Source organism: Rhineura floridana, chromosome 13 (assembly GCF_030035675.1).
Source record: "Rhineura floridana isolate rRhiFlo1 chromosome 13, rRhiFlo1.hap2, whole genome shotgun sequence".
NCBI classification, from domain to species: domain Eukaryota; kingdom Metazoa; phylum Chordata; class Lepidosauria; order Squamata; family Rhineuridae; genus Rhineura; species Rhineura floridana.
Window position 1 is genome coordinate 38464862 of NC_084492.1, and position 22573 is coordinate 38487434.

General features: G+C 49.2%; 1 protein-coding gene across 10 annotated transcripts in view; it reads right to left on the minus strand.

The window, feature by feature from the left end:
• ZFPM1 (zinc finger protein, FOG family member 1) overlaps window positions 1–22573 on the minus strand; it is a 133671-nt gene that overhangs the window by 13820 nt on the left and 97278 nt on the right. For 7 of the 10 annotated variants that reach the window (XM_061594169.1, XM_061594165.1, XM_061594170.1 and 4 more), the window contains one exon: window positions 10298–10431. The exons of the other annotated variants lie outside the window; for them this stretch is intronic. In XM_061594169.1, the coding sequence (XP_061450153.1) occupies window positions 10298–10431 (134 nt within the window). The remainder of the gene's footprint in view (window positions 1–10297; window positions 10432–22573) is intronic. 10 annotated transcript variants of the gene reach the window in all.

The following is a 22573-nucleotide window of genomic DNA, read 5'->3' on the forward strand; positions in this document are numbered from 1 at the left end:
CCTCAGCCATGCAGAGGGAGGAAAAGAGATTGGGGGGGACGGAGGGAGGCAGGGGAGATGGGCCGGGGCTGGCGGAGTCTTGCACCACTCAAAGGAGACAATAGGAAGGGCCTCGGGTCCTGGGTCAGGCGGACAATCCTCATGTTGCTGACGCAGCCACAGAAGTTCATCAGAGATGGGAACAGCACACTAATAATGCAGGGCAGGCCAAGCCAGCCACGGGGCCCAAAGCCACAAGGAGAGGCCTGCCTGCCACACAGAAGGGTTTCTTCCACCCTACTAAAGACGGTTTGCATAAGAGATCTAGGCACTGCAAACACCAGCGAGATTAAAGAGGTGCCCCTCAAATTCCACACCCAGCAGAATCCACTACCTTGCTTAAGTAGGCCCAGCCATGTCACAAATTAGCTGCACACATGCCTGCCCTCGCCCGAGACAGCAAGGGGCATACTGACGCCCCCACCACTATCTTAGGTGATGGGAAGTATGCGCATGTGGCGCTGCTGCACTGTAGGAAGTTGCGCGGCCAGCCCACACTTGTGGCGGCAGGGGTAGGCGGGAAGGGTGACTGCTGCTCCACAATCTGTGTCAGCATCGGGTTGCGGGATGCACGCTGTGCGACCTGATGCTAGTGCGGATTGTGGCCCGGGGGCTACGCCCACCCAGCCCTAGCAGTGGGGGCCCCTATCAGCAGTGGGGGCCCCTATCAGCAGTGGGGGCCCCTATCAGCACCAGGGGCCCTCGGCCAGTGCCTAATCTGGCCACCCACTGGCACTGGGCCTGGAACACATGCACTTCCTAGAGCAATACCACTGCAAATCTAGACTGAGATACATATGGGTCCCTCTCTCATATGCAAGGGTGAAAGAAAACAAAGATGGCGCACTTGCACTTATTTTATTAATTTATTAAATTTATATCCTGCCCATCCTCTCAGAAGGAGCCCAGGGTGGCAAACAAATGATAAAACACTAAACACAACTTTCATAAGTTTTTTATATTTTAAAAAAATCTTTAAAAAGTCTTAAAAACAATTCTAACACAGATGCAGACTGGGATAAGGTCTCTATTGAAAAGGCTTAGAATACTGTGCATCACTTTATTTAGTTAGTTAGTTGTAAAAGTATTTATTTACCACCAATGCATACTATATAACATGGCAGTGTATAGCAATATATATACAATAAAATATAAAACACCATGAAAACAGTGCAAAATGATTAAAAATGACTGGCTGATCAAAAAATGTAAACAGCTGCATAGAGCTGTTGGCATAAAAAGATCTTCAAGAGATGCCTGAAAATCAAAAGCAAGTGTGCCTGCCGGAAGAATGGTCCACAGCGACACTAAATGCCCAACTTCCACTTGAGGCCAGTCGGGCATCTATAACACGAGCGACAACTAGCAGCACTCCTGGGGATCATCTCAGTGGTCAAGCATCCCGGGCCCAATGTCAAGATGCCCCACCCTAGAAAGGATGCAACACAGCTGGGGAAGCTTCAGAAATGGGAGAGGGAAAAGCTAAGGCAGTGTGGAGAAAAAAGACTTTGGGTCAGGAGTGGGGAATCTGCACCCCTCCAGAGGTTGCTGGACTTAAGCTCCCACCAGCCCACGTTGCCACCAGTCAGGGAACACGGGAGTTGGACTCCAACCACACTGGGAGGGCCACAGGGCAGAGAAGCTTGACGAGCAGCTACGTTGGCCTTCTGCCCCCCCCTTTGCCTCAGTTCTGCTCTGCCTTCATGTGCCGCTAATGAATATTAATGAGCAGAGGAGGGTGAGTGAGTGAGAGAGAGGGGGAGAATTAATCTGCCTGATCCTTTGATGGCTGCAGCAGTAACGATATGAAATCTAATTATTCGTCCCAATATTTCTAAACCCTCCAACTCAGACTGACAGTCTTGGTCGGTTTAGGGCTTATCACTCCAAGGAGCAGAGTGCTCACAGCTTGATAAAACACACACACGCACACACACTCAATTCCTCGCTCACACACACATGCACACTTTTGCTGATGTTGCAAAAAAGCATTCCTAACTTCAGCAGGGCGGGGGGGGGGAGCAAGAGGACAAGACAGAGCAATCAAGAAATAAGTATGTCACTGAAGACGCGTCCACATGGGTAGGTGGGCTTCTTTTTGAGGGAGGGGGCATAATTCTCCCTGATCTGCTGATGTTCATGGCTGGCCACACACACCCCAGGCTGGCTCCAGAGCCGATGGCCACTTTGGGGGCGCAACGGGTGGCAATGTTCACAGGGTGGGAAGATGCACAAAGCCCTGGTTCAGCAGGGGGTGTTCGGGGGTGTTCCCCTCCCCCACCCAGATCACAGTTTACTATTGGTAAACGGAGAGATGGGAGCAATGCCCCCCCATCAAGTGGTCCTCTGCTTCTCCATTAAATCCCCTTTCTAGAATGTAAACTGAACAGTCTGAAAAATAAAGAAACAAATAACATAACATATATAAAAATTGGTGCAGTTAAAGCTGAATCAAAGATGACGTGCATCAGTTGTGCAACATAAGTAAAAAAACAACACCCAGTTCACTCCGCTTCCCTATGAGCTGTGCAGGGGATACTGAAGACCTGCTCTTCTCCTTCTGGCTTGTCAGAGTTCACCACATCCACTGGATGCATTTGCCCATCACAGTACGCCATCGATCACGGTTTACTGTGCCTGAGCTCAGTGCACCCACTCAGCATCTCCCCATTAATGCTGGGGAGAAACAAGCCACAGTCCCTGGCTTAGCGTCACACCTGAACTGGGGAGCAGGACTTGTTTCGTTACAGCAAACTAAGATCTGTAGCTAAGGTTTGTTCTTGGGCCATGGTCTGCTGGAAACACCACAAGCCAGGATCTCTAGGGGAGGCATGATGCTAAGCTAGGGATTGCGGCTTGTTTCCTCTGTGAAGTGGGTGCAATCGCCTCTCACACGGTAAACTACGGAGAAGAGACACGGCCCAGATAGGTGCATCCAGGGTAAACCACCGTGACTAGCGAACTATCTCCTCTCACACATTGATTCACACCCTTAAAAGGGCAAACAGAACAATCGAGGGGTTGGAGAAGCTCCCCTGTGAGGAAAGGTTACAACATTTGGGCCTTTTCAGTTTTGAGAAAAAGCAAGGAAGGGGGTCCGTGATAGAGCTATATAAGATCAGGCATGATGTGGATAAAGTGGATCACGAGAAGTCTCCCTCCTCCTCTCATAATAGAAGAGCCCAGGGCCACCCAATGAACCTGAATGTTGGAAGATTCAGGTCAGCCTTCTTCACACAGCGCAGAATTAAACGATGGGATTTGCTCCCACGGGAGACAGTGACGGCCACCAACTCAGATGGCTTTAGAAGAGGATTAGACAAAGTCATGGCGGAGGTGGCTACCAGGGGCTGCTAGCCAGGAAGGCTCTCTTCCACCTCCACTGTCGGGGGCAGAGTGCCTTTGAATATCAGTGGCTGGGGATTCCAAGGTAGGGAGAGCACCGCTGTGCTCAGGTCCTGCCTGCAGCCTTCCCTTTCGGACATCTGGGGGGCCACCGTAGGAACAGAAAGCTGCACTGGACGGACCCCCTTGGGCCTGATCCAGCAGCACTCGTCTTACGTTCGTAAAGGAGAGCAATTTTAAAATTACATTTATTTATTTTGGCTGGAAAGCGGCATATCAGTCCCAGAGGTTTCAACAACATGTCTTTTGCACCTTCAGAAAGACTCCTCCCTTTCTCCCTTGCTGCCTTATATTCTTGGAATCACTGCTCAGAACACCCGCACAAAGACACCTCTCTACAAATCCCTCCTCAAAAACCGTCTTAAAATCCAGAGCCGATGTAGTGCAGTGGTTAGAGTGTCGGACTGGGACCTGGGAGACCAGGGTTCAAATCCCTGTTCAGCCCTGAAGCTCCCTGGGGGCCTTGGGTCAGTTACTGTCTCTCAGCCTGACCTACCTCACAGGGTTGCTGTGATGATGAAAGAAGACGGGTGATAGCCATGTTTGTACGCAACCTTGGAAACATAGGATATAAATTTAATCATCACAATTTTTCCTCCAAAGCCTTAGGGACTCAGTGCCAAGTTCCCCAAACTGCGGCCAGCTGGCTGGGGCTGATGTGAGTTGTAGCCCATGACATCAGGAGGGCAGCAGCTTGGCAAAGGCTGCCCTCCTGTAACTCAATCTTTAACTAACCCTAGTCATATGCGATTGAAACAACCACCGATTATTTATCTGTTTTCTCTCTTTCCCCTTTCCTTGTTGGATTTTAGAGATTGTAAGCTCTTTGGGGCAAGGGCCTCCCCCACCATGTCGTCTGCACAGCACCAGGCAGGTTGACGCTGCTACAGGCACAATTAAAAACAAACCAACCATAAATCACATAGGAAGTGACTCATTCTGCCGCCTTGTTAGCCCTGCCCCTTTGTCACCACCAGGTCCTTGAAGCGTCCCCCGAGTTGAGCAGCAAGGCAGTCTCTCAAAAATGCGACTCCAGGCAACAACCTCCCTGCCAGCCTGGCTCCCAAAACGTCCGCATCCCACTCCTTCCTGCCTTCCCCACAATGCCTTGTCGGGAGCATAAAGGGGCTGTGACAGACAAGCGCTGGTAAGCAAGGTGTGGCTTCCTTTCCGGACCATGCCCCTGCCAGCCCCTCCGTGGTAAGTGGGACCGGGCAAGAAGGCCACACTGAGAACCCTCCTTGTTTCCCCCTGAACAAAGAGGTCACTGTCTCCAATCTGCAGCGGCCCAGATTACCATCGGAAACTGTATCTCAGCAACAGGCGCTTGGGACGGAGGTTTTTTTTAAAATCTGGGGCGGCTGGACCCCTCGCCAAAGAAGGGAGAACAGCGACACTGGTTAATCATTACCCTCTGGGATGATTTGGCCTCCCCGCGGAAAGGTTTTTTGGTGGGGTGTGTGCGGGGGGGGCAGAGAGAGACTTCATTGTGGCGAAAAGTGCCATTCTTGCAGAAAGAGGCGAGGCTGGAAGTGATGGACCCAAATGACTACTTTCTACTTGCCTAGCTTGGGGGGGGGTGCGGAGGGGCCGTAGTGCAGGGGCAGAGCACCCACTTTGCACACAGAAGGTCCTGGGTTAACTCCCTACCATTTCCAGGTAGGGCTGGAAGAAACTTGGAAGCTGCTACCAGTCAGGATGGACTCCACTGAGCTACATGGGCCATTGTGTTTCAGGGTATAGGGCAACTTCCTATGTCACTGTTGCATGAATCATAGAATAACAGAGTTGGGGGGGCCTATAAGGCCATATAGTCCACTCCCTGCTCAATGTAGGAATCCAAATGAAAGCATCCCCGACAGGTGGCTGTCCGGCTGCTTCTTGGATGCCTCCAGTGTTGGAGAGCCCACTACCTCTCTAGGTCATGGGTTCCATCAAGCCGGAAGTGGTGGAACCCAGCCTTAAAAAGTGTGTGTGTGCGTGTGTGTAATATATATATTACAAAGCTGCACTTGGGTGGTCAGAGGCTGCTGAGCAGCTAATCCCATCCGCTTTCAGTCTTGCTGGCACCCAGCCACAAGCCCGCCCCGTTCTGTCCCATCCCATCCCATTCCATACTTATTTATTTTATTTATTCATTAAATGTACACCCCGTCCTTCCTCCTTGAAGCAGCGCTGTTTTGTCTCATTGCATGCGTTGCTGTGGGCGCTTTTAACATAAAAAAGCTTTATACTTTATACTGCATTCACCTCCAAAATGCACATTTTGTATGCCGCTTTTACATAAAATGCATCATTTCTGTGTGCACCTTTTGTGTTCTGAAAACATACTGCCAAAACCGCAGAAGGGCATAGTCCAACTAGGAGTTGCGTTACAACCGGCACACAAGTTTGGGCACATCAGGTCAGGCTGGACTGTTGCTGCTAAAAGCAGGTTCCTTCCCCCTACTTATTGGAGCCTGGCTCACAGCTGCCTGGACCCATTCTGCTGTCCATTAATACCATAAGGCACGAGGAGAGGCCTGCTAGATCAGTCCAAAGATCCAGATAGTTCAACATCCCAAATTCCCACAGGTACCTCCTGGAAGCTCACACACGCAGGCTGCAAAGGCAACAGCCCTCCCCTGCTGTTGCCCTGTAGCAACATATATTCAGTGGTACACTGCCTCTGCAGCTGGAGGTTCTGTATGGCCATCATGGCTAAGTGCCACTGACAGACTTTTTGCCCAGTCCCTCCTTTCTAAAACTCATCTAAGCTTGCGGCCTACTTCTGGTGGCAGTGAATTCTACAGGACCACTGAAGGAGATAAAGCTGGCGCAACAGGGAACCCTCATTTGAGATCTGCCAGCACATCTCCTTAGGGAGGATAAATGCAAGGACAGAGCCCCACACACACACACTAACCAAGGAAAACACAGGCTTATCTAAGAGATGATAAAAGATTACTGAGTAGAATTGTTCAGGCCAGTGAGCAAGACTGCCTTGAAAGAATAACCTGCTATTCTAACCTATCACTATTAAGAGGCTCCCTTATTATTTGGTTGAGGGGCCCAGGGAGAATTCTGGTCTGACCTTGCCTAGGCCCCACACTCAGGACCCACTGGAGGCTTAAATCCTGACACCCGCTAGCAACCCTGCAGAGGGGCCTACAGGGGAGTGGCAAAGCACATGGTCTGTGTTCAGAAGGTGGCAAAGCTCCTGATATTTCCAGCTGTAAGAGTCAAGCAGCAGGGCAACGGGAAAGGCTTCTCTATCTCGGACTCTGGTGAGCAGCTGCTCATCAGAGTCAGCAATACTGGCTCAGAGGAACCAATAGTCGGTTGGTATAACGTGGGGTCCTGCTTTGCCTTCAATATGGGCGTAACAGACTGGGGCATCATAATACCAAATTATTGAAAGAAAGATGGAGCTGGAAGACCAAGTTCTTTGTGCTCCCCCACAGACACCTCCCCTCCAAAAGACTGACAGTCACTTTCTGCAACAGAGCACAGGCGACCCTTTTGTCAGTTTTCTGGGTAAAACACACAGAGAAGGGAGGCAAAATGAAAATATAGAGAAAAGAAGGGGGGAGGAGGAGGAGAGAGAGAGAGGCAGGGCTGGGAATCATCAACACAGCTTGATAAGGGAGGCTGCTGAAATGGGAGCAAAAATATTTAGACAATAAATGAAGTATCAGAAAAAAGCAGCAGCATATCTTTAAGAAATCAATCATCCCGTACTGGTTGTCTGGACATACGGCGCCACAGGAGAGATAGCTGCCAAACTGGCAAGATAAGGGTTAATCAAGGATTTAATTCGGCAAAAAAAAGAGAAAGATAACCAGGGAGGCTTGAGCTGAGAGAGACACACACGGGTGTGTGTGTGGGAGAGAGAGAGAGAGAGACAAAAAGAAAAGTGAGAGGAGAGGCCAGGGCTTTCCGCCCCAAGATCCCTGACAAAGTCCCTTACAAGAGCTGGAAGGGTTCCCGGCAGATCTATCTCCGCCTTTTGGTTTGGTTGGTAGAGGAGACCAGATCCTGCCCAGGCCAAGGTCCCCTGGAGAGCACTTGGAGGCTGTCCAATTGTCATTGCTGGAGGGAGGTGGAGGGTAGTTTGGAGGCACACAAACATTGCATTCACTGGAGAGCTGAACCCCCGAGAGAGCAGGACACAAGCCGACGGTGGCCCCCCTCCCTTGCCCCACCTATGGTCAGCGGCAGGTTCAGACAGAACGACCTGGAGGACAAAATCCTGCCAAGGGGGCTGGCACCAATCTGTCTCCCTTCTGCTCCCCGCTATTCTCCTGCTGAAGTGCTGTTCCTCCCCACCGCCTGGCAGAGAGGAGGAGGTGGGAATCCATGGGCTCTCCACTTTCCCTTTTCTGAATTCCAGGGCATTTCAGAACTCTCCAAGCCTAGTTATAAATCACGTCCATTGCCGATTGGTGGTGGTGTGCACTTTGCCATATTATTCTTATCATTTGTTTTGAGAGATTTTGCAATATTTTTATTGGAATCAGACAAAAACTCGGTGCACAAAAAGAGATATTCACCCCCCACACACACACGACCCCCACATCCCTTTTTCTATTGAACAATATCTTGACTTGGATTTCCTTCAACTCTTCTGCCAAAAACTGACAAGCTGAAGAGGAGAAGGAAGCAAGGAGAACTCAAAGTGGGGAGAGAATGAAAGAATCCCAGACTGAGAAACTGGGTTTGCAAGTGGACACGCATCCAGGCCCAGACATGCAACAATGATGGAAGAGAGGAACAGTTGGGAAGAACTAAATGGAAACAAGCCAAATATATACAAACAACACTTATTTATTATTTGATTTATATCCCACCCTTCCTCCCAGCAGGAGCCCAGGGCGGCTTGATACTGCCTCATTCAGTGCTAGACCATCAGCCTGGCTACCTTAGTGCTGCCTACTCTGACTGGCAGCAGCTTTTCAAGGCCTCGGGCATGCCAAGCATGTGCTAAGAGGAGAGCCCCTCCCCTTGCAGGGGCTCGGGTGGGATTCAAACCGGAGCACTCGCCCATCAAACCAGCTTAAACAAGTTGTCATTGGGCTATTCATTCTTCTTGCCCTCCTCTTCCTCCTCCGTAAGAGCAGTTGTACTGGACCACACCTAAGGTCCATCTGCGTAAGGGATGAGGAACCTGCGGCCCTCAAGATGTTGTCGTATTCCCAACTCCCATCCGACCCAAGAAGAATCCCAAGGGCCGGAGACAGAGGCCCGGAGGCTCCCTAGTCCTGCTCTGAGCCCAGAAGCCACACACATTTCAGCCTTTTCCTTGGAGGGAGGAAGTTCCAGTCCTTTGTTCCTGTGCTGCATCTTTTCCCCCCCAGCTCCGCAATATCCTTTTTGAGTTGGGATGACTAGAACTGTACTCGGTGTTCCAAATGCAGATCCACCTTTAGATTAAAATCCATTATTAATGGATCGTTGTGATGCTTGCTGTTTTAGTTGCGGCCCTTTATCGTAATCCTCTCTAATGTCGAATGTCCCTTTTCTGCTGTCACTAAAGTTTCTCAACTGTGAGCTGTCCACCATGAGCCCAAGATCTCTTTCTGCAGTACAGTTGGCTCCCCACTGCAGACACCGGTGCGTGGAGGAGGGCAGGGCTGGGCACAGGGATGCCACGGAGGGGATGGTGCCAGCTCCCATGCGCCTGCTTTGGGGAAACTGAATGTCCACATGGGACGCAGAAGCTGTGGCCCTGCAGATATTGGTGGACTCCCAACTCCCATCATCCCCTGACCATTGGCCATGCTGGCTGGGGCTGATGGGAATTGGAGTCCAAAAAATCTGGCAGGCTGCAGGTTAGCCCACTCTGATACAGGGGCTGGCTGTGGGTATCCAGCGGTGGAAGGAAAGCACTATGTGCATCCTCAGAAGCTCCCATAAATTTTGAAGCAGAGGCACTGGGGTTGAAAACTGGTTCTGGAGGGACGACAGGTTCTGTGATTCTCCATCCATGAAATGGGTAAATTGGGATTTATTGTTTGGTTGCAATGTGCACCACTTCACCTGAGGAAGAAGCCTCATTCACCCTTTTGTTGTCTGCACATTGCAGAGCCTGGAGAGAACCTTTGAAGCTGTTCACAGCCTTACCAACTGGAACAATTTGGGGCCATCTGCAGCTTGCCTGCCTCACTGGCTCAGCCTTGACTCCAGACCGCTGACGAATGAGCCAAACACCAGCAGTCGGCCCAAGAGAGAGCGGCAAGAGAGCCGTGGAACCAGAAATTATGCCCAGCGGGGAAAGGCGTTCCAGCTGGGATTTCAAATATGTACCACAGGCCTGTGCAGAAAGGAGCTTTTAAGAACCTGGTGCCGATGGGATATAGCCTTATGAGACGCACTAACGAGATTAGCCACGTGGGAAAAGCTGCGTCCCGCTGATGGGCATTTGTGTGTGGCGCTAACTGCCACATTGGGGCTTTTGGTCTGCATAAAATTCTGCTGTTTGGGAGCACGTGCGAGAGGGAGAAACCGATGAAGCAGAAGCGTGGTCTTGGGACATCGTCATTTCCATCATCAAGACCATGACCTATTATTTGTAGAAGCACCTGAAATATGCTACCAGACCTAACCAATGTGGTGCCCTCCAGATGTCGAGCTTGGATCAATCTGTTTTTCTCTCTCTATCTAGCCTGCCTTGCAGGGTCATTGCAAGAATAAAATTGGTGGTGGTGGTGGGAATCACGGACTGCCCTGAGCTCCCTGGAGGGAGGGTGGGATAAAAACGCCACCAAAGGGCATGGCTTCTGTTTTCTACAGAGGGAGAGGGAGAGGCAGAGGAGAGGGGTGCTCTCTTTCAGGTCTGCCAACTTACTGGCTGCTTCACTGTAAGGGTCCTTACCGGCTCACTGTGCCCTGGAGAAGCAGGTTCGGTGTGGATAGTCCCCTGGTAGGGACCCCAGGACGATCCCTCAGGCACGCTCTGTCTAGCACGCACCTTGCTCTCGCCCTCAGAGGTTATCAGCTCCAGCTCACCTGACGGAGAGGAGAAAAGAAAGGGGTGGGGAAGCAGAAATCAATGAGATCAGAACACAGACAAACTCTCCAAGGCTGCTTCTTCAGTAAGGAGGGGCCTCCCTACTAAATGGGTGGGCTTTGCCATTTAAAACCACAGAAATGGCTGGTCAATGCTGTTCCCACAATGCCTGTCATCAGCCAGCGGAGTGGGAATGTGGAAGAGGGCTGCTCCAGAGTAGCAGCAAGGACATCAACTGATGGAGCACTGGGTGGCTAACGGATGGAACCTCCTCATTCCGGCAAGGAGATGAGGTGAAAATGAGGCTTCCAAGTTTGTTTGTGACAGACAGCATAGAGGAGCTCTGAAAATGAGGAAAATAAGCAGAGGCTGGATACTTCTTTCTTTTCCTTTGATAGGGTTCCTGCTTCACACTAGCAGTTGAAATGGCAACACTTCTTTGCCAGCTATTGTGATGAGTTCCTGCACTTCAACATTTACCACTGCTATCAACGACTTGAACAAGAATATCCAGAGGGGCTGCGCCGGTTCTGGATATTCCCCCTCCCATCCTCTGATACTCCCTCCTACCCATGTTCCTTTGGCAAATTTTGGCCTGTGGGCCCAAAGGTGGAGCTTTGCTCCAGCTAAACATGGGGTGCCTACATGCCCACCCTTGCTTAAACGTCAGATTTCCAGGTCATTCTGGCAATATCAAGCAACAGTCGGGTGGATCCCAAAGGGTCTTCAACAAAAGAGCAGGAATGTGTTTCCTGAAAAGGTGTGAGGGACTGGGCAGGTCATCTTTTATCTGCTGGAACATCTGGCTGTTTTGTGAGTGGCAACTCCGTGGGCCCTGCAAGCTAGCTATTTAATGTTTCAGACATGAGACACAGGTGGTGCCGGATGGGTGCATGGGAGTAAACACAGATTTACACAACCATCTCTCACCCTACGCTATGGTTTGTTTAGCCTCACTAACGGTCAAAGGAAAGATATTGTATTTGCAGCTATGACAGCCTCCATTACACCTCCAGAGTCTCAAGAAACATTGGATTTTCCCTGGGTGGGCGTCACCCAGGGCTGGGGGGAAACTTCAGTTCTTATTTAATCGCAAATGTACTTTCCAAAACAATACATGAACTGAAAGATAGCCATCCTTCAAAATTTGCATTTTCCCCAATGTTGCAGTGCACTTTTCCAGCCAGCTAATGTACACAAAAAAGCATACACAAGGGTCAAGTGTTCATGAAAATGGAAATGGACTGCCTTCAAGTCGTTTCTGACTTATGGCGACCCATGAATAGGGTTTTCGTGGTAAGCGGTATTCAGAGGGGGTTTCCTGTTGCCTTCCTCTGAGGCTGGCCCAAGGTCACCCAGGGAGCTTCATGGCTGTGTGGGGATTCGAACCCTGGCCTCCCAGGTCGTAGTCCAACACCTTAACCACTACACCACACTGGCTCTCATAAAAATGCATATACTATGAAAGTAAGATGCAAAAATGCATTGTATTGGGGGCAATTGCTCCGAAAAAAATGTGGACATTAGGAAAATTTCACACTGAAATGCCAAATCATTTTCATGAAGATTTTAAACACACACACACCAAAATGATGTGGAAATGTGGAGATCTGAACTTACAGCTGAGAAACTGTCAAAATCCTAAACTGATGGATTTGCCCGCCCCTGGCATCACCTCATCCATGGAGGCCCTCTCCCGTTGCTTTGTGTGGAGCTGCAACACAGGATGGATCAAAGCTTGCTGGCATCTCTCCATCAAAAAGGGAGTCTCTATTTCGCTTCATTAGGGCCCTCAGTGGAGACGGCTTTGAGCTGTAATGGCCTTGATGGTCCGATAAGCTTCTCGGTTTAATGGGGTAGATAACATGTAAAATCGGCTGGGAAGTCTGGCCTAAAATGTTTTAGCTGCACCTTCATCTTTCAGCAGACAGATAAGATGGCAGCTAAGCAATACTCGGATGGATCTTAAGTGGGAGCCTCTGAAAGTAGAAAAAGGGGTAGTAGGCATTGCATTTCTTTCTTTCTCTCTCTCTCTCCACTCCCCCCCCCCAACTAGCAAAGCTCTGCAGCTTGGTGTTCCTAGGGAGAGATGGACAGAGGCACAGGAGGGAGGCTGGCAAGGGTCCAGATCCAACTCCTTGCGTGGGAAAAAAGGCCTTGAAATCAGACTGCTCGTTCCACCAAAACACATCAAATGCACCGGGGTGGACAGGGAGGCAAAGGTCCCTGCGTCCTAACGCTTATCAGAGAAGAGGGGCGGGGAGACCATTGCTGGAGAACCTCTATGCTCTGAGCAGCTTCAGCAAAATCCTCAGTTCCCAAGCTGGCCTTGTGCACATGGTGGAAGGATTCAACCTGCAGAAAAAGAGCCCCACTGGTTCAGAGCTAGCTAGTCCAGCATCCTGTGTCTCCACAGTGGCCAATCAGACCTACCTCGGGGAAGTCCCCAAGCAGGGCATGAGGGCAATAGCCCTCTCTCCTGCAGTTGCTCTCCACCAACTGGCATTTGGCGACATACGGCCTCTGGTCCTGGAGATAACATCTAGCCATTGTGACTAGTGGCCATTACGTTTCTAACAGCAGCTAGCTAGATGGCTCCAGGAAGCCCAGAAGAAGAGGATGAAGCCATTTCCTCCCTTCCTGGTCTTTGGACACAGCAGCTGATTCCCAGTCGCATCCTTTCTAGCCTGCTCTGGGAAGCCAGTATGTGCAAGGACAGAGAAGTCCTGTGCACAGGGACAGGGGACTGGGGAGCCACTGTCCCTTGAACACTCCTTTAAATTCTTTTTCATGCACTTGGCAACATCTTACTAGGACGGCTCCTATTTACATTTCCATCACAAGAAAAAGTGCGACAGTAAGAATCTCTGCCGCTGCTTCATGCATTTTTACAGGCTGGTTATAGTGAAGGAAAGACACTCTGCATGTGATCAGAGGAAGCCTCCATTCAGGTTGCTTCACACAGATCATCCTATTCCCAGCATTTTTTTAAAAAAAGACATGCCTCTGTTGGTCCAGTCAAGTTCTGCCAATATGGTTATAAAGCAGCCTTTGTCAATCTGGTGCTCTTCAGATGCTTTGGACTAGAGCTCCCATCAGCCCCAGCCAGCATGGGCATTTTCTTCAGGGTTTTATTTATATTTATTAATGTTATTGCTACATTTACATTGCTGTAAACCGCCTAGAGAGCTTCAGCTATGGGTATAAAAATGTAATAAATACTACTACTAATAATAATAATTTACATCCCACTTTCCCTCCAAGGAGCTCAAGGCAGCATACATGGTTCTGCTCCCTCTCCATTTTATCCTCCCAACAACCCTGTGAGGTAGGTTAGGCTGAGAGATTGTGACTGGTTACCCCGCCAAGCTTCACAACCAAGTCAGGATTTGAACCGTGGTCTCCCGGACCCTAGTCCAGCACTCTAGCCATGACACCACACACACTCTTTTAGGCAGGAGACTTTCCCCAGCCCTACCTGGAACCTTCAGCAAGCAAAGGAGATGTTGAGCTACAGCCCTTTGCCTGAAGCAGGGTGGCCTCTACTGAAATGCAGCACTTGTGTCTGGAAGGAGGGAGGGGGTGGAATTCCCCATTTCGGATCACTCAGCCCTACCCTACAGAAAAAGGTTCCTCTCTGTAGGGACTCTCAAGGGAAGGTGCTGCCTTCAAGAGCACATTCTCTCCAGCTTGGCAAACAAACTTGTTTTGTGCCCAACTGCCACCCTTCCTCCTGCCCCCTCCGGCTTCTTGCTGGCTAATCAGTTGCGTTTGGGTCAGGCGACCATGTCTCCAAGATAAGAGCCTTTGCCTGACACTTTCCATGTCAGAGCACTCCATCTTCTGTGTATCAATCCCCACCAGAGAAAACACGCAGCCACTGATAAAAGAAAGCAACCGTTCCCGATGCAAGGGGACAAAAATAGGGCACGCCGAGCCGCTTCCCTCCCTCCGTCCCTGCCGGATTTTGCAAAAAAGGACATAACAGGAACTACTCCCCTTGATGAAAGCAGCCAAGGCGGATGCCAGAGGGCAGCTCCGGGAAAGCAAGATGGAAACTAAGCACAGCAGAGGAGGAACCCAACCACACCACCGAGGGCCAGCGGGCTCTCCAGTTGCCCTCCCACTCCCTGCCAACAAGCCCGCCAGCACAGGAAGCCCACTTGCCCAGGAAAAGCCAAGCCGACTCCCACCCACTGGATAGCAAGGCAGAACTGTCGGCAGCTGAAAGTGGGACCCGCTTGCTTCTCGAGATCTGTCCATGGCTACGATAGCTCAGGGCTACGGTCACTGTTGAAAGTGCCTCGCCTTTCGGACTGTGGCTAAAAAGATGCACACGGTGCCACCAGTGTGCCAAACTTATGTGCGTCTGACATATGGGCATCTGTTTGTCAGAGAGTTGAGGTTGCTTGGCCTGTCTGTGGAAATGAAATGGACTGCCTTCCAGTCGATCCCGACTTATGGCGACCCTATGAATAGGGTATTCAGAGGGGGCTTACCATTGCCTCCCTCTGAGGCTAGTTCTCCTCAGCTGGCTAGGGCCTGCTCAGCTTGCCACAGCTGCACAAGCCAGCCCCTTCCTGTCCGCAACTGCCAGCTGGGGGGCAACTGGGCTCCTTGGGACTCTGCCGCTTGCCCACGGCTGCACAGGGGGCAGGGCACATAGCCCCTGAGCCACTCCCTGTGGGGGTGATCTTTAGCTGGCCCTTGACACCCAGGAGACATGAGTGGGGATTTGAACTCACAGACTCTGGACTCCCAGCCAGGCTCTCCTCCCCACTGGGCTATACCAGCTGTTGGACTGTCTGTAAATGGCGTTAAAAAAGGATTAGACAAATTCATGGAGGATAAAAGGCTACTAGCCATCATGGCGATGTTCTCCCTCCACTGTCGGAGGCAGCATTCGCCTCTGAACTCCAGTTGCTGGAGTGGGGAGGGTGCTCTTGCACTGGGGTCCTGCTTGCAGTCTTTCTGTAGGCATCTGGCTGGCCACTGTGAGAACAGGATCCAGGCTCTTCTTATGTTCTTAAGCCCTACAGAATCCCTTGTCAGAAGAAATCCACCAACCCACCTTGCACCAAGTAAAGGCCTTCTCGTTTGTAAGAAGCCTTTCCTGATCATCATCATCAACAACAACAGCAGCAGCAACACGGCTGTCATTGTTGCAGTACTTTTTATTGGGAAATATCTGATTCCTCGTTTGAATTGGTATTTATTTCTGTGTCTTTTCCTGCTGTTCCTGGGACAAAACAGCTTTGGTGCACCCCAACATTGCTCTCTTTTAAAAAAAATAATAATCCTGTTCAGCAGTATGGAAACGTGCTTGAAAGGTCATAACTCAGCGGGGGCAGCACCTGCTTTTGCATGAAAAAGGTCCCCTGGTCCAATCCCAAATGCTAGGCGACTTGAAGGCACATAACAACAACATAGGAACTGAGGAAGCTTACCCTGAGTCAGACCATTGGTCTATCTAGCTTTGTACTGTCTGCAGTGACCAGCAGCAGCTCTCCAGGATGTCAGTCAGGGAATCTTTACTAGCCTTTCCTGGAGATGCCGGTGGGGATTAAACCAGGGACCTTCTGCATGCAAAGCAGGTACTCCACCAAGATGGGGAAGATTCCTGTCTGAAATCCTGCAGAGCCACTCTGCCAGCCTGTGTTGACCATACTAGACCAGATCGGCCTTCAGTCTGACTCAGGATAAGGCACCTTCCTATGCCTCCCAATGACTGGAGGATTGCATACATACTCTGACCTTCTCAAAAGTCCCCACTCTTTCTCCCTGCCTGTTCTGAAGGACTGGACCCCAAACCAGTAGCAGTTGGTGGCTCCATGTCGGCGGGGCAGTGGAATCTGCTCCGGGTTTTAGTCCAAACTTTCATGACGTTGTCCAAGGTGCTGAAGTTCAGATTAAAACCCGGAGTGGATTCCACTGCCCAACTGACATGGAAACACCAGCCGCCACTGCCCCAAACATCTGTTTGGTACTCCTTCTCTTTTCTGTCTTGACGTCTCTGGCTTGGGCTGGCCCAAGTAATTTTCCTGCCTGAGCTGCAGGATAAGATGGCACCTTCCCCCATTGCATACATCGAAGCTGACCAGACTGGCAGTGGAACCTTACTTTGACCCTGGCAACATTCTGCAGTGCCCCTGAAGCCAGCAGGGTAGCTAAAGGGGCACAGGGGCAAAACACATGGCCCATCCATCTCTTTCCACTCCCTGCCCGTCAGTATCTGCCACCTGAGGCAGCTGCCTCACTCTGCTTAACAGAAGAGCCGGCCCTGCCTCTGGCTTAACCCCTTCGCCTTTATTCCCAACTGAAAAACAAAGCCTAGGCACGTACACCTTCCATTGGCTCAGCTTCATCCCCCATTAGACAGGAGAGAAGGTTAAAGTCTAAAGTTTGTATGCAAGCATGCACCTTGTGCATCGGTGAGCTCCATGCGCAAGAACAACGCTATATAAACAGCAACCCAGCAGTCACATCCTCACAGACATCAGATGTGCACTGGAGAAACTGATTGTATGAATGTGGCCTTCGGCAAACTTGTCTGGGCCTGGTGGAAGATTGGCAAAGATGCACTCAAGTGCTGAGAGGCTTCCAGGGACTCATGGAGCTAAGAGGGATGGACAAATCTGTCGATTTTGCTTTCCCTCCCTTTCTAATTTTTCCAGCCTTAATCTCCACTCCCCACATTTCCACATCAATTTAAATACTTAAAAAAAAAGGTCCTCATGAAAATTCATCACTTTTCGAGGGGCTATTTCCCCTAGCAGAGGTATTTTTGAATACAATTTTTACTAATATACCCTTTTTTGCACACAATTTCTCCTAAAATAATGATCGTATATTATTTTCACTAATAAAAACATTCTTATGCACACTTTCCCCAATATATACTTTTTTTGGTTGGAAAACTGCACTGAAAAATTCACAGAAGTGTGAATTTTAGAAAATATGTATGTTTCAGTCCACACATTGTTTCAGGAACGGCAAATTGGGTAAGTTTGCATTAAAATGCTACCTGAACCAAACTGATGCTAACTTGAGGGCATCCACTTCTACCCATAAAGCCTTATGCAGACTGCATGAGAGACTGAGAGGCAGAGCGATTGCACATGGGTGCATAAAATCCCACAATGGTACAGGAAAACAGGAGGTGCCGCACTCATTTGAGACACCCCACAAGTTTACACACGCACACCCTGTCTCTTGGAGCCCCATCCAGAAAGAAAAGGAAACCATGACGTGTCTATTAATAAGAGCCGGGCCCAGCCTAGGTAATGGTCAAAACAATCTTGCAGATTATCACAAGGAACAAAGTCCATTTTTCCTCTCCCCCCCCCGCCCGCTTGCTCTGTGTGCGCCCGCGCCTAGCTGCCCTTAATCTTGGGATCAGCGGTGCTGGCGCTCAGTTTCACCACCCTGCAGGTTAATACAATTCCTCCCTTATCTTATCTCCCCATCAGTTTCCTGGCAAAGCCGGCATCCGATTGGCTCCCGCAAGCCAGCTGGCCTGGAAGTTATCGGAATAATTCTTATCTTCGGGATCATTAACCAAATTGGGCTGGTATCAGCCTGTGTGCTTGTGATAATAAAGTTACAAAAGGAATGGAGGGAAAAAAGAAAATAAGGCAAGGGACGCTGTCTGAAAAAGCTTCCGTCCCCTGGGGTGCCTCTCAGGCAGCGTAAGGAGGATCTCAGCCACAATGGCTAGGGTTGCAGGAGATGAGGAACAACTCAGACCTGCCACTCCAAGTCTAGATAGCTCGGCAATTCTGCGTTCTGAAAGTGGGCAAACAGAGGCCACTTGGAACATAGGAATCTGCCTTATACTGAGTCAGGCCATTGCTCCATCTAGCTCAGTACTGTCTACACTGACTGGCAGTGGTTCTCTGGGGTCTCAGGGAGTAGTCTCTCCTAGCCGTACCTGGAGATGCCATTGGGGACGGAATCTGGGGGCTTCCATAAGTAGCATGGAATGGCCCATGCACGACCAGCCTTTTAGGAGTCTGAAATAAATTCTACTTGTGATTTTTCTGACTTAATGTGGCCAGCTCCACATGCAGCTCTACCCACCATTGATGCAAGTATGTCACCTAATTTAGCCCATTGCAAGATCCTGTGGCCTGGAGTTCCACAAGTCCTTCTCTTCGCTGGACTTCACCTCAATGCCAATCAGCTTTCAGGGAATGACCGACTTATTAAACTGTAAGAGAGAATCATTTCCTCTTATACATTCCCTCTGCGCCACTTTTGATCTTGCACATTTCTACCCCTCAGATAACTATTTTGCTTTTCCAAACCTAAAAAGGGCCAGCTCTGATAAACTTTGTGTGTGAGAAAAAGGGTTCCCTCCTCATGCAAACACGACTGCCTCCTTGTGGGAGTTTGGTGGCTGTTTGGTTTGCAAGGATGGCACCAAGCGGACTTCAGACCACAGGACAAGATAAGGGGAAGTGATATGGCAATCCTGAATTCAGTGTTTAACTGGAAGCAACAGAGAACCAACTTATCATGCAGTTAGAACTGCCACAGGGTACATTGTCAAGTTGCAGTGACAAAAGTCTTGCTACCCATTCCCCCTTGAACATCTTACTCACTGTTTAAATTCAGTATGGGAGCATTATCATAGAATGAATGACAGTTTATTCGACCACATGGTCAGTAAAATACATTAGAAAATTTAAGCACAACAATTATACATTGATGACAATTCTAATAAAATCAATAAACTAAAATTTTTAAAATAGAAGTCAGTTAAAACAATATAAAAATAGATTATATTTTATATTAATTTATATTAATAGATTATATAGAATATTCATTCTATTATCATAATTAATTCCTCCTTCTTTCTCACCATACCTACAAAATGCATTACAGCCAACTGAACGTCATCAAAGTGCATTGCAATGCATTGCACTGGTGTGTGTTTGTTTTTTAAAGATACTTTGGCAGGTGGAACTAGAGCTTTTATTTATGCCTGATCCAAGGAACAGATGCTGTGGGTGAAAAAGCACTGCCTGGAGAAGCGCCTAATAAAATGAGAGAGGAACTAGGAAGTGGGTAGAGACAGGCCAGTGGCCCTATGGTGTGTCTGCTGAGGATAAAAGGTTTTCAAGGATGACAACTAAGAAACAAGACGAGAATTGTAGTATTAACAGTGAAATGGGAAAAATGTAATGGGAAATTTTCTCCCCCAACCCCAAAGTGCCAGCTGAGAATTGTGAATAACTTATTTCCATCCTGAGTTCATTCCTCTAGAATAGAAATAAGACATTCTCAGCTACTGTGGCCTCCTCACCCAAACAAGCACGAGCAAAATTATTTTTGCTTTCTCTCCACTGTGGTCTCTCTCTGGGCTGGGATCCCACCCCAAAAGAAAAGACCAGCATTATCCACATTATGATCCCATCTAGACTACACTACTAAAGCAGCTATCATACTACTGTTAAACAGGCAGGGCTTTCCCCAAAGAATCCCGGGAACTGTAGTTTGTTAAGGGTGATGAAAGTTGCTAGGAGACCTCTATTTCCCTACGAGATACAGTGCCCAGAGTGGTTTAACAATCCATCCCTCTTCCCATGAATCTCTGGGAACTGTAGCTCTTTGAGGGGGAACAGGGCTCTCCTAAAAACTCTCAGCACCCTTCACAAACTACAGTTCCCAGGATTTTTGGGGGAAGTCAGGACAGTTTAAAGTGATATAATACTGCTTTAAATGAATAGTGTGAACTAGTGGTTGTCGCCACATCTTGTGGTGGGGAATTCCACCACTTAATTATGGGCTGTGCAAAGATGAACTTGCTTTATGCCCATCCTAAGACCTACTGCACAACAAATTTCATCAGATGAACCCTGTTATGAGAGAGGGAGAAAGAAACTTCTCCTGATCCAGTATTAATTAATATTATTAATAATAACTATTAATATTAAGACATAATAGCTAAAAGTGGAACCTCCACATTCAGAGGAAGTATACCCCAAGGGTAACTAAAGCTGGGGCCTAGACACAAGAGCTGGCCAATGCTAATGTACCCAAGCTTGTGAGCACCTGCCTGGCTCCGACAGAAGCTGACTGAAATGGACCAAGAAGATGTTTGTCAAAAAAACTCAGAGTGGAAAAGAGAACAATTATTTAACGAGGGCATTTAGCACAAAAAGGAATCTTCATATGTAACAATGTGAATAATGCTTTCTTTTTTCTTTCTTTCTTTGCTTGCTATGTACTGTTTTATACTGTGCTGATATTTGTATGGCAAAGAAGAAATAAAATGTGTTAAAAAAAAAAGACTGTTTTCCTTGAAGAAGGTTCAGACACAAGGCAGAAGGAATTATATATATTTAAAAACTCTGACAACTCAACTAGTGAAATGATGCGTGATTGCACCAGGCCGATAAGATGGAAGGGGGCGATTGGGGAGCATTTTTAAGCTGCGCACAAGCAACGTCTTTACACTTCACCTTCCTGCACAAAAGAAAATCTCTCCGAAGGGGCTAAAGAGATTATCCAGCTTTGCCCGCTCGGATGCTCAAGTAATCAGGGGAGCCTTGAGAATAACAAAGGAGCTGTTGGGTGTTAAAATTAGACGAAGGGAAAAGGAAGAGGGGCATGGAGAGGTCCGCCCTTCCCTGCTGCTCCCTCATGCTCCTGGCAGATTCCCCACTTGCCTAAATGTAAATATACTGCCTTCAAGTCGATTCCGACTTATGGCGACCCTATGACTAGGGTTTTCGTGAGGCTGAGAGGCAGTGACTGGCCCAAGGTCACCCAGGGAGCTTCATGGCTATGTGGGGATTCGAACCCTGGTCTCCCAGGTAGGGCCTAAAGAATCCGGGATCCTCAGAAGAGAAGGGACCCTAAAAGATGCACAATTGTGCTGCAGAACTCACAGCACAGCTGCAGAATTCACCTGGAAAGAACACACCACTCCTCCTGTCAATTTCTTGCAAACCAAGAGCTAACCTTGGGCCTTGTGGGCAAATTGTTATCTTCTGCCTATTAACTGTGAACAGAAAAAAAAAAGCCGTCTGGACAATGAAAAAAGGGCCACCAAACTTCAGCATTTGTGCTCCTCACCAAAGGTGGCTTGAAGAAGACAGGAAGCCACAGCTGGGAGAGGCAAGAGGCTGCTCCAGCTTGCCAATTATCTGAAAGAGAGCCCCGTCGCACCTCTGTAAGCTTGAGCGGCGGCAGGGCGCAGCAAGATGCAGCCCATCCCCTATCCGTCCCGCCTTCCCTCCAGCAACAGGAACAGTCCTCAGAGTTCTGCCCTGCCCCTCACCTTGGCCTCCAGGCAGCTGAGCCTCCAGGCTGCCCTCCATGGGCACCCAGTCATCACCGTCCCTCTACATTTCAAAATGTCACTTGAAACCAAGGCCTGCCTCACAGGGGGCGTGGGGCTGCCGGTTCACATACCTCAGACCCCCCTCCTCTTCTGTAGGGTCTCCTCTAACCCCAGAGCTTCCCCACCCCCCCACCTCACAGCCAGCACATCCCCATCCCCCGCCATTTAGCTGGCTAGCGGGGATTTCTTCCTCTCCTATCGCAGCCAAGCATCGCTGGGGATTTATTGATTTTTTGACACAGTTAACAACAGCAAATCTTTATCGCCGCAAACCCTGACCCCATTAATGGAGGAGGCTCTTACCAATCCTGTAGAGCAACCTGGGCCTGTCTCCCCTCCCCCAACCTCAAAGGCAACTGTTTTAGGCAAAGGGTCAGATACAGGATGAAAGAGAGAGACAAAGAGAGAGAGAGAGAAAGCACCAGCGAGTCTTTTTGGCTACAGGTTGGTTTCGTGCCTGTCTAGGGCACAATCCTGTCCACACACTCTTTTCTGCAGGCTAAGGGTGATCTACGCAACCATTTTAATATGCCAAGATGTGGAGTAGCCCTCTGCGAGGAGGGGAAGGCGCTGAAATCCAAATTCTGTGTGGCAAAGGGCACGTCTATGCTTGAAATATAAACCAGTTTCAAACCCATCTCAGTACCACAAAAAAGGAATTTGGGGGCGGAAAGAGCTGAGGAGTCGCTCATACAATTTTTGCACCCCCTCTTCCCCATCCAAGCTACAATTCACAGGATTCTTTGGAGGAAGTCATAAAGGTTAAACGAGTTTGAAAATAATTTACTTCT